This window comes from Leucopleurus acutus, assembly GCF_964270905.1.
Source record: "Leucopleurus acutus genome assembly, chromosome: 4".
Classification (NCBI taxonomy): Eukaryota; Metazoa; Chordata; class Mammalia; order Artiodactyla; family Delphinidae; genus Leucopleurus; species Leucopleurus acutus.
In genome coordinates this window covers 3,592,758-3,604,934 of record NC_139146.1, presented here as the reverse complement: position 1 = coordinate 3,604,934, position 12,177 = coordinate 3,592,758, and the positions used below count along the sequence as shown (strand labels likewise).

At 45.6% G+C, this 12,177-nt stretch overlaps 1 protein-coding gene across 1 annotated transcript in view; it reads right to left on the bottom strand.

The window, feature by feature from the left end:
- The window catches only part of AFAP1 (actin filament associated protein 1), a 149,306-nt gene that overhangs the window by 46,590 nt on the left and 90,539 nt on the right, over window positions 1-12,177 (bottom strand). The window contains exons 7-8 of the mRNA XM_082838332.1: window positions 3,685-3,780; window positions 433-514 (exon numbers count right to left, since the gene is read on the bottom strand). Of these exons, the coding sequence (XP_082694458.1) occupies window positions 433-514; window positions 3,685-3,780 (178 nt within the window). The remainder of the gene's footprint in view (window positions 1-432; window positions 515-3,684; window positions 3,781-12,177) is intronic.

Sequence of the window (12,177 nt, the reverse complement as noted above, 5' to 3'; positions counted from 1 at the left end):
CTTGCTCACAATCTCGCGCTCCAGCAAAGGCAGCGTTGGGATGGGCACGGGGGTTCCCGGTCTCATCATCCAAAGCTCTTTTCCCTAAAAACCACGCCTCCCAGCAAGATGCTGGCGGCCCCCCAGAGCAAATTTGTCTCAGTGAGAAATCAGGTGAGGAAGTAACCTGCTGTAAGTCATAAATTAAAATATACGCAGGGCCCATATCAAAACAGTAGGGAGAAAACCTAGGACTGAAAGAAAGACATGGAGGAGTATATCAACCAAAGGGGTTTCTCTGGATTTCTGCAAGTGTAACACGGAACGATGACATCTGCATAACTGAACTACCGAGGACATTTTCCATACAGAGTTTACAGACCTGGCCGCAGTGCTTTTGTTTTGGGTTGTTTTTTTTTATATATATATATTTTTGGCACGAACAGAACTCACCTTGTTCTTTTCCGTTACACACAGCAATTCCATTTTCTGTAACACCCTCCCCATCTGAGCTTGGTCTCTCTGAAGACAGTTTCTGTGAGGATCAAAAGATTAAGTTATTCTTACAATGGCCACACTGACCAAGTGTTGCGTCATGGATCAATCAAAAGTCATCTCAAAAGCGAAAGAAAACGTGGGCTGCATTCCTAATAATCTGGAGACAGGGCCCAACTGTAACACGGGCTACCAGGGTGGTTTGCTACAACGGCTTTAAAAGCATCGAAAGAACAAAGAAAAAAGTCGCTGAGGTTATACTAACACACGCTATAGTACCAAGCTTGTTTCAATCAAATCACTTTTTCTTGCAAATAATTTTGAAAAAAATATTGGGTTGGCCAAAAAATTTGTTCGGGTTTTTCCGTAATATCTTACGGAAAAACCCAGACTAACTTTTCTGGCCAACCCAATATTAGGAGTACATAAAATATTCCCCCTCACCAAGCCACATTATCCTTCCAGAAATAAATCCTACACCATTCATTTAATTTCCTCCCAGCATTCACCAGTAACTGGGCGAGTGTCAAGTATCTGCTCACAGCAATACAGTCAGAAATATACACAGAGAGATGAGTTACTATCAAAGCCATCAAAGGGCACAGGGATACCCGTAATTATTTTAATCCTAATATATGGATTTGAGGAGCCTAATTAGGATTCCAGGTTAGTTTCAGGAGAAGAAACATAGTTCTGGGCAGAACCTCTTCCATTCCACCCAGAGACCCTGTGGAGTCACAGTGAAGGAAGTGGTCTAGAACACCCCTCCTCAGAACCTCAAGTTACACCCCAGGGCCACAGAGACTGGCCAGCCGGGAGACAATCAAAATACCCGGATGATACCAGAACACAGGGACACATGCGCTCACCTCGTGATAAGAGGTCCAGGCAGTGCTGGGCCAAGATGGCAGGCAGGTGCCAGTAACCCCCAGTGGTACCGGCAAGAGACAAAGTAAAAGAATTACGGCTTTAGCGGGACCCTAGTGTGTGCCACATTCCAGTGATAGAAGGACTAAAAGCCCAGCTCTCAGGCCAGGAAGCACCCCTGGGATCTGGGTCAACAGGTCCGGCCAGGCACTAACAATGCCACCTTAGAAACCAAGACAGTAAAAGAGAACCGCCAACTCCCGCGTGAGTGGGTGAGAGAAGAGCCCCGACGTGTTGCTGATGAGAAACAGAGTAGGATCAAACTTTCGGAAAGTAACTTGCTTAGTCCCGTGAATCAAAATCTTTAAAAATTCTATCCTTTGGTCTAGTAAGCCAGCTTCTAGGAATCTCTTCTCAGGTAATAGTCAGAGAAGCAGCAAAGATTTACACAAAAGTGTCAGGTTATTTTACACGACTCAGAAAAGAAAAAAGAGAGCCTAGTGGGGGGTATATAAATAATAGAGTTATATGAATTTGATATTATTCAGGTGATGAAAATGCAAACATGCTCGTTGCATGTTATGTGTTTTCAAAAACCTGGAAAACTGCTAATAGTATAAAGGTTAACTGAAAAGAAAAAAGGAAAAAGCAGCATAAGAAATTTTATGCATCAGATTATCCAAACTGTAAAAGAAACACATGAATAGAAGAAAACTGGTTTAAAAACATGCAGACCTTTGAGCGGAGCTCTAGACTCCTAAGTGACTTTACCCATCCTATTTCTGGTTCTTTACTTTCTAAATTTTCTGCAGTGAGCAGGCATTAGTTTTGTAATCAGGAAAAAAAGAGAAATAGGCCTGCTATGTCACAATATCAGGGTGAGGGCTGTGAGGTTAACTTTATAAGTAAAACTTGGAGGGCGTTTGTGGATGAAACTAACATTTGAACTGGTGAACTTTGGGGCTTCCCTGGTGGTGCAGTGGTTAAGAATCCGCCTGCCAATGCAGGGGACATGGGTTCGAGCCCTGGTCCGGGAAGATCTCACAGGCCGTGGAGCAACTAAGCCCGTGCACCCCAACTACTGAGTCTGCGCTCTAGAGCCCGCGAGCCACAACTACTGAGCCCACGTGCCACAACTACTGAAGCCCGCGTGCCTACAGCCCGTGCTCCACAACAAGAGAAGCCACCGCAATGAGAAGCCCGTGCACCGCAACAAAGAGTAGCCCCGGCTCGCCACAACTAGAGAAAGCCCGCGCGCCTCAACGAAGACCCGACACAGCCCAAACTAAATAAATAGATAAATGAATAAAATAAATTTTAAAAAATAAAAAAAATAAATTGGTGGACTTTGAGTAAGCAGATTGCCCTCCACAGTGTAGGTGGGTCTCACCCAAGCAGTTGAAGGTCTGAATTAAAAAACTAAAAAACGGGCCTCCCAAGCAAGGGGTGGTGGGGGGCAGTCCTCCCATCACCTGCGTCATCAGCTCTCCTAGGTCTCCAGCCTAAGGCCCCACGATGCAGATTTTGGGCTCACCTGTCTCCATAACCTCGTGAGCCAATTCCTCACAATAAATCTCTCGGTATGCATATAATTGTGCGTGTAGAATTTTATCTTTATTGAAATTTTATGTATATTTTATAATATACATACATACACACCCCACTGGTTCTGTTTCTCTGAAGAACCCTGACTAAAACAGGAATAGACAAAGAAGGATGTGTTCACCGGCAGGGCAGGGGCCAAACAGGGAGCGCTCAGGAAGTTCCTGAGACAGAGGCTACCGACAGAACACGGTGGGGCACAAAGCCAGGGATCTCCATGGAAACGAGATCTCTGCACATACAGGCAAGAGAGCTCCATCAGGGACAGACAGCAGGAGTGGCGGGTTCACGCGCTCTGGCAGGAGGGCTAGCCCTACCCACCTGCTGCGTGCTCACGGCGCCCAAGTACAGAGCAGAGAAGAACAGGAAGTGTTACCCGTCTGTTGGGAATAAACCTCTGGGAAGGTGCACTGACGAAGCACCTGCTGTATTCCGGAAGAACACAGAGCTGCCTGCGGATCTCACGCTGCTGTGTAACAGCAGGTGACCTTGATCACCTTAAACCTGTGCCACGTTTACAGCCATTCCTGCATCTACAGCTGGGAAGCATAAAACTAACCATGCAGTCTGTAAAACACCCAGTGTGAGCTTCGTACAGAGCAGGCAGAGAGGAAGCAGGGCTGCATTATCTTTTTCCTTTTTTCAACCAGAAGTGCTGAAATATCAGAGGTGTTATGAAAACTTTGAGGAACGTCCAAGTTAACTGTAAGGTTAATTCCTAGAAAGAAACACGCCCCTTACCTTCTCCAGTTCTGCCTTGTGCACCGGGGAGCTGGAGGGGGGAGGACATTCCGAGTCTGCTGGCCCGCTGCAGCCGCTGTAGATCTCTCTGACCACCTGTGGTGAGTGCACAAGGGCAGAGATGGTTACACAAGGGTCCAAGCAGAGGCAGGAGGTGCAGTAGGAAAGTTCCGAGGGGTCAGAGGCATCTGGATTTAAGCTCCAGGATGCCAGGCACTCGTTTGTTCATTCTTTCACTCATCATTTACCAAATGTCTATCCCATCCTGGTACTGACAGAGGTTCTGGGATACAGAAGGGAACGGTGTACGTGAGAGTCCTGCCCTCGTGGGGCTTCCGCTCCAGTAAAAGTTAGATACCACGATAAACAATGAATATCACCAAAAAATGGAGGTAAGACAGCAGTCAGCGCTACAAAGGATAGAAGAGAGTCTTTAACAAAAAGGGGTGGCTGATTTAGATCAAAAGAGGCCTTCCTGGGATGACATGTAAGCCGAAAGCTGAGCTCAATGACCAGAAGGATGCAGCCACGTGAAGAACCGGCAGAAAGGGTTGTAGGCAGAGGGGACAAGGTGCAAGGCCCTGTGGTGGATGTGAAGAGTTTACGGAAGACCCAGAGTACCAGGGGCCAGGAGATGGGCTGGGAGAGGCCAGCGGGAGCCAGGGGATCACTGTCAACAGGCTGGTGCTCATGGCCATGGATGGAATGAGCCAACGGGGGGAGGGTGAGACAAAGCAGGACGGAGACCCAGGAGGAGACCTCGAGCCAGTCAGTACATGGGGTGGGGCCAAAGGAGAGAAGCAGCTGGAAGAGTCTGAGCTGCGATGGACAGGGAAGCCAGAAGCAAACCGGAAGAGCTCACCTCCAAGAAGAGGGAGCAGGAGGGAGGGAGGCGGTGGGCATGGCCGGAGGGGACACCTAGGGAGGAGCTGAGCAGAGGAAGGACTCCGCAGAGACGGGGCGGGCTGGGCTCTAGAGAAGCAGGGGGAGGGCGCAGGAAGGCCGGCGCGGGCGGGTGGCAGTAGGAGTCTGAGAAGGCGCCTGACTGCTCTGTGAGGCAGGCACAGCAGTACTGGCTGAGAGGCGTCACCCCTCTCACCTCGGCATCCTCACTAGCAAAGGAAGGCGCATCAACATGACGTGCCTTGTATTTATGGCTGAGTGAAGAGAGAACGTGACCCTGCATGCAAGATGCCTCAGTCAGCACCTGCACGTGTACACTGTCACCAGCACCATCATCACTGCCAGCACCTGCACGGTTTACGCTGAGAGCTCAGAAAGGGATCCTGGCCCAGACCCGCAGGTGTCAGGACCATCTTGCGGCACTACTGGCAATCACGGCCACCCCTGCGGCCACCCACTGTCCCTCCCGTCCTTCCTGAGCTCCTGCAAGGAGGTGGGCATGGTTCTGATCACTGGGGACGTGCAGCAAACCAGACAGACAAGCTCCCGGGTTGGTGCAACTTACACTCTGGTGAATGAAGAGCTAGCAGGCAAAGCTTTCAAAATGTCTTCTATTCTTTTTGGAACTAAGCTGCAATTTGGGTTCAACCCAAGTGCCTTCTGAGAAAAAAATAAAAAAGCCATGCCAAAGCCCCAGCTATCTGTGTAGTAACTTTGCAATACGATCTCAGCAGACACATCCAGATTCCCTTGGCTTGCTCTGGGATTGGGATGGGAGCCAGGAACGGACAGGAGGCCGGGACAGCATTTCCAGCCATCCTGCTGCCCAGCCGCTTTACGAAAAAGCAATGGAGTGAGGTCCACGTTGCAGAATAAAACAGGAAAAAAAGGAAAAGAAGAAACCCAGAGAGCTTGCTGCAATGTTTTTCTCCTTGTTGAGCCTGAGGTGTGAAAACGTAAGCAAAGGTGACACCAACCAGGTGACCTGCACCTCCTGAATGTCTCCGAGTAGAAAAGTTTCCCTCAGTTTTGCGTTTCATGCTAATTTACGGCTGCTTTTTCTGCAGCAGGTCTTTATTCCCTCACCTCCCCTGTGTTTATCAAGCCTTCAGCTGACAAGGCACACTTTTATCTGACCTAAGGATGAGACGTTTTCTTCCCTCTTGGTAAAAAGTATAATGCAATGGAAAACTCCTGGGCTTTCGCATCTGATGGGAGCTAGGGCTGAAGCCCCAGTGCCACCACCAGCTCCAGAGGCACGGCTGAGCCACCAAGGCTGTGAGCCTCCACCTCTGCCCAGAACGTGTGAAAGCGACGCCCACTGGGACAGCTCAACGAGGATGCCAACGTGTGCTCTCTTCCCGCGAAAATGCGTTCAATTGTACACACACTGCTAAGGGTCTCGAGGCCCTTGTTTCAGACTAGAAGGCTAAACCCCACAAAACACTACCTGCAGAAACCTATCTCTGGCAAAAGCTCTTATGCAAAACACAGTTGTCTTTTTTCTTTCTTTTTTTTTTCTTTTTTCCAAAGGGAGAAGGATCTACGAAGCTCCAGTCAGATCTCAGGTATCTCCTGGAGAAGGTGTGCTCCCCTCTCGGCTGGACGGAACTCATCCTTCATGAGCAGCCTGGGTCCCCCGTGACCAGGAAGCCTGCTCGGACCCTCCTGCATGGGACACAACGCGGCTGCCCCTCCACGGGCCACGCACTGCACTCAGGCCCTGGTCACGGGCATCCTGGACCTGCAGGTCTGCTTCTTCTATCAAGCCAGGCTCATTTTGAGAGAAGGGGCTCTGTCTCACTTAGGCTGGCATTCCTAATGTCTAGCACACAACAGCGACTAAAAAAAAGTTTGATGAAAGAAAAAGAGGAGGGAATGAAGAGATAAATTCGACCTGAAATTCCCTATGAGAAAAAAAAAAAAAAGCTGTGAATGAAAAACAGAAGGAAAGAGACTAGGCCATCACATGAGAAAAGTAAAGCCTTGTGACAAAGTTTCCCTAGTCCTCTGCATAGATTCCTAAAATCCTCAGGGATGGGGAAGTTTTAAAAAATAAAAGAGAGAGAGGGCTTCCCTGGTGGTGCAGTGGTTAAGAATCCGCCTGCCAATGCAGGGGATACAGGTTCGAGCCCTGTCCGGGAAGATCCCACATGCCGTGGAGCAACTAAGCCCGTGCGCCATAACTACTGACTGAGCCTGCGCTCTAGCGCTCGAGAGCCACAACTACTGGGCCCACACACCTGGAGCCTGTGCTCCGCAACAAGAGAAGCCACCGCAATAAGAAGCCCACACGCAGCAACGAGGAGTAGCCCCTGCTCGCCACAACTGGAGAAAGCCAGCACGCAGCAACGAAGACCCAACGCAGCCAAAAATTTAATGAATGAATGAATTACTTAATTTAAAAAAACCAAAGAGAGAGAGAAAGAAAAAGAGCATCAGCTAAAAGCCACGCCTGCAGCACAACACACCCCAGCCTCACCCACTTCCTCCCACTCCTGGTCACTGGGCTGTCCCCTCCACTCTCCCCCGTCCCATATCAGGTCCTGTTTTTCCCGCAAACAAACGTCTGGGGAACCGAGGAATCTCTGAAGCTCCGAAGCCAGGGGAGCCCACCGAGCCGTCAATGCCAGCTCACGAAATGCAATCACCCTTCTGAGAAGCCTTTCCTGATGAAGCCAACCCAAATACCCGCACGCTTACAATGCTGTACATAGATCAACTATACCCCTGCCTCCCTATTAGTTTCTCCCGTCTAGGACTTGAATTCCTCGTGGAGAGAACAGAATGAGGTGGGTTCGGTAGACCAGAGGAGACCCAGCACGCCTGGGGCCAGGTGGGGTTATTCATGGTAGCCCAGCAACATGAGACTGTTTGTTTAATAATAGTAATTACATCCCAGGTACAGAGAAAGGCACTGCTGAAAAGATCAATGAGAGAAACCAGTCTTTCTTTCCATGGGTTTTATCAAACGGTTGGATTATTTCAGGTTATCTTCACGGAACTGTCTTTCTTCTCTGATTGCTGTTTATTGCCGTATTGCCCCCGCAGAGTTCATTCGGAAGTAGTAAATAAAAGGTTTATCACCCGATTTCTCAAATAGCTGCAAATGAGGTTTTTACACTAATATACTTCTTTTGAAAGAGCCATGTTCTGTGAGAAGTTCAATACGTATTTAAGAGAACTGGATCCAAATTCAGAATCACAAATCCCTCAAAATACAAATTGTTATATGTTCTGTGGTATTTTTGTTTGCTTTTAACTTGAGCCTGCATCTCCAGAAACACAATCTCTGCACATTTTTTAAGGAAATCTGACCACTCCATTTCTGGGAATATTGACTCTTGTCTTCTGAGTGACCCCAACAAGATGGTTCATGTTTTCAGCATCTGCACACACACGCACCGAGAGGGAACTCTGGCAAGAGCTGCTGGTAATGGAAGTTGCAGACCAAAAGGACAGAAACAAATTTGGTAACGATCCTTGGAGAAGCGTCTGTCAAGTCCTGTACTGGCCCAACAGAGGCCCCAGGCTTCTCATACCTGACAGAGGGAGTGCGTGTGACTTACCAAAAAGGTCTTTAATTGTTACACTGAAGCCACGTTTCGAAATACTGAACACCTGGATAATAGGTTTAGGACAGTGCGGGAGAAGAGGAGTTTATATGAATAAAAGACCTGGCATCTGTCTTACAAAGCAATTCATGACAGAGAGTTGTCAGAATTTTCACAGAAGGAATCCTAAGACGTGGTAGTAATAAATCACAAATTTCAACTGTTTGTTACAGTTCTAAGAGTGCGTTTATGTAACCTTTTCATTCTAGCTTTTGGACCATTCTGGTCAGTGTTATTTCCACTTGATAGATAAAGGGGAAAGAGTTTGCTGACCAAAAATATCATAATGAGTTAAAGGCATTCTCAGAATATACTCCAGATTTCCAGACTTTTCATTCAATCTTCTGCCACTCTAACACGCTATCATCAAGATAAAGCAGGGTTGCTTCTTTTACGATAGTTCTTTAAGAAGAAGAATCTACTTCAATCATAAAGATGTGGCCTTGACAAGGTGAAATAAAAAAACATGATGACAGCATTGACTTCTTACACATAAAACTATGACTTCAAAGGTTTTAATCGTTTAGAAAAAAAAGTTGGAAGCCACGTCCTAGCCGTTTTCAAGGCTCTCTCTAAAGCTGCAGCAATCACGACAACGTGGCAGCGACGTGAGGACATACAAACAGACGAACGACACAGAACGAGGAGCCCAGAAAAGGACCCACGCATTACACAATCAACTGATTTCCAATTGTGGCAATTAAGCTCATTCCAATGGTACTAAAACAACGGACTATGCATATGGAAGGAAATGAATCTGGACTCCCGTATCTCATCCTGTACATGAAAACCAACATGCATGAATCAGAGACCTAAATGTAAAGACTGAGCCAGTAAAATTCTGGAAGAAAATAGCAGGTTCTATCTTGGTGGCTTGGAATATGCTAAAATTGGGGGGGTGGGGTGGGCAGGATGCAAAAAGTACTGACTACAGAAGTAAAGACTGGTACACCAGATTTCAGATTTAACAATTCCTGTTCATCAAAAGGTACCATTAAGGAAGATAATTAATCTACAGATTAATCAGAGAGTAATTCTTTAAGGCAAGAAACACTGAGAGGAAGAGGGACATTTCAGGTTTTAACTACCAGTAAATATAACCATTTAAATTTTGTATGCAACAAATAACATAGCCTCAAAAATACTAAGCAAAAACTAACAGAAATAAAAAAGACATAGATAAATTCATAATCAAAGTGGTAGATATTCCCACATCTCTCTCTCTGAGTAACTGATAAAACAAATAAATAAATTAGTAAGGATATAGAAGATTTGAACATGACAATTAATGACTGTGATCTAACAGCCATACATAGAAGAGTACACCAAGCAAATGCATAATACACATCCCTTACAAGTAGACACTGAACACTTACCAAAACTGACTACATGCTGAGCAATAGACCAAGTCTATAAATTTCTACTTTGTGAAACATATAAACTTCTGTGACTAGAGTGGAATTAAACTAGAAATGTAAAACAATCAGGTAATTCTTTAAAAAATCACTGAATACTTGGAAACTATGCAACATATTCCCAAATAAACCATTAGTAAAAAGGGGAATCACAACAGATATTAGGAAATATTTTCAATTGAATGATAGGGGACTTCCCTGGTGGTGCCGTGGTTAAGAATCTGCCTGCCAATGCAGGGGACACGGATTTGATTCCTGGTCTGGGAAGATCCCATGTGCTGTGGAGCAACTAAGCCTGTGTGCCACAGCTACTGCGCCTACGCTCTAGAGCCCACATGCCACAACTACTGAAGCCCATGCGCCTAGAGCCCATGCTCTGCAATAAGAGAAGCCGCTACAATGAGAAGCCCACCACCGCAACGAAGAGTAGTCCCCACTCGCTGCAACTAGAGAAGGCCCACGTTCAGTAACAAAGACCCACTGCAGCCAAAAAACAAAACAAAAAAACCCACTAAACTGAATGAAAAAAACACGCACACAAAAAAATCAAAATAGAGGATGCAGCTAAAACTGTACTTAGAGGGAAATGCATAGCTTTAAATCCATATATATACACACACACACACACACACACACACATATGGAAAGGGCTAACAATCAATTATCTAAGTACACAATTCAAGAAGTTGGGATAATTACAGAAAATTAAGCCAAAACAAAGTGAAAGAAGAGAACTTAATAAAATAGAAAACAACAGTACTATAGAGAAAAATCAACAGAGGAAAAATTTGGTTTTTTTGAAAGAACTAATAAGATAGATAAACTTCTGGCAAGACTGATGAAGAAAAAGGGGCAGCACATGGTATCTTGACTTCTGGTTGCCACATAGAAAGGCACGCAGGCCACCACTCTCACCTTGACAACTAAAACAAGGTGGGTGAGCTCTAAAAAAATTCAGAGAGAATTTTTCAGAGAGAACAGAGAGAATACCCCAGCAAACCAAAGAGCTGGCCAGCATCAGGCCAAAAAGAAAACCAAGCTGGTCCAGAAAGCTAGCATGTGTCTGTAGCACACAGAGACCTCCAGACTTCCACCACAGCTCAGAACCTGAGCCACGCTGATGGAAAATTCCGGATCCAGCCCTGAAACCATGTGAAGGCAATAGCAAAGTGAATGAAAGTAAAGCTGCAGCCCAGTCCAGGTCTGCCTCAACTAGTGAGACGGAGGCAGCCCACCTATGAGCAGCAGACGGGAGAAGGGGCACATCCTTTTCTGGAGGAAACAGTAATTACTTCAGTCTCTACTGTTCTTTTACACAAAGCAGATGGAATACAATGTAAACTCATGAGACAAATTCAATAGAAACAGTCCTAGAGATGATCCAAATACCAGAATTACAAAACACTTTAAAATAACTATGATAGGAAGTCAAAACGGATCGTGAAAAAGGCATTAAGACATGTGTGAAGAGATACAGAATTTCAGAAGAGAGATGGAAACTATTTTTTTTGAAAAAGCCAAAGAAGAATGCTAGAAATGAAAAATAGGATGTCACAAAAGAATAATTCATAAGATGGGCTTAAGGGCACACTGGACACAGAAGAGGAAAGGACCAATAAACTTGAGGATGGGTAAATCTCAAGTATCCACCCAAACTGAAACACACAGAAGAGTGAAGAAAAACAGAACAGAGAATCCAAAATCCATGGGATATTCCAAATGACCTAACATGTACCAACAAATTTTAAAAGGAGAGGAGAGAAAAAATGAGCCAGAAAAATATTTGAAAAGATAATGGCCAAAAACGGTCCAAAACCAATGAAAGACATCAACCCACAGAACAAAAAAAAGCTCTGAGAAAGATAAAAACCTATAGAGCCACACCCAGACACCTCACAGTCAAGTGCTGAAAACCAAAGATTAAAAAAGCAAATCTTAAAGGGAGCCACGAAAAAGAAAAATGACACATCACATTCAAAGGCACAATTGATACAAGTGATGGCTAACTTCTCACCAAAAGTTAAGGTGAAATAAAGACATTTCTAGTCAAAGCTGAAAGGAGAAGAAAAAACCAAACAAACAAAAAGCTGAAAGGAGTTATTTCCAGAAGGTCTGCTCTACAAGAAATCATTTTATTTTATTAATTTCTTTAGGGTGAAATGAAATGATGACACTACATGAAGGCCCTTCTTCAGGAAGAAACAAAGTAAGGGGAGATGCCTGGGAGAATACGAAAGACCTTTCTTGGGACTTCCCTGGCAGTCCAGTGGTTAAGACTCTTCCACTGCAGGGGGCGCAGGTTTGATCCCTGGTCGGGGAACTAAGATCAACCTTTCTTCAAGGACACACAGGGTCAGGTTCTATGAGCTCAAGTATACGATAAACTTGTTTGTGATCCTCCTTGAGAAGTCTGGCAAAACCACAACGATACTCTCCCAGCACATTAAATCATGCTGAAAACTCTTTTCAACTGTATTCCTCTAAAACTGCTTGAAACCAGGAGGTGCTGTAAAACCCCTACATTCCCCAGCAGGGAATGGGGGGGAAAAGCAAGAAAAGGA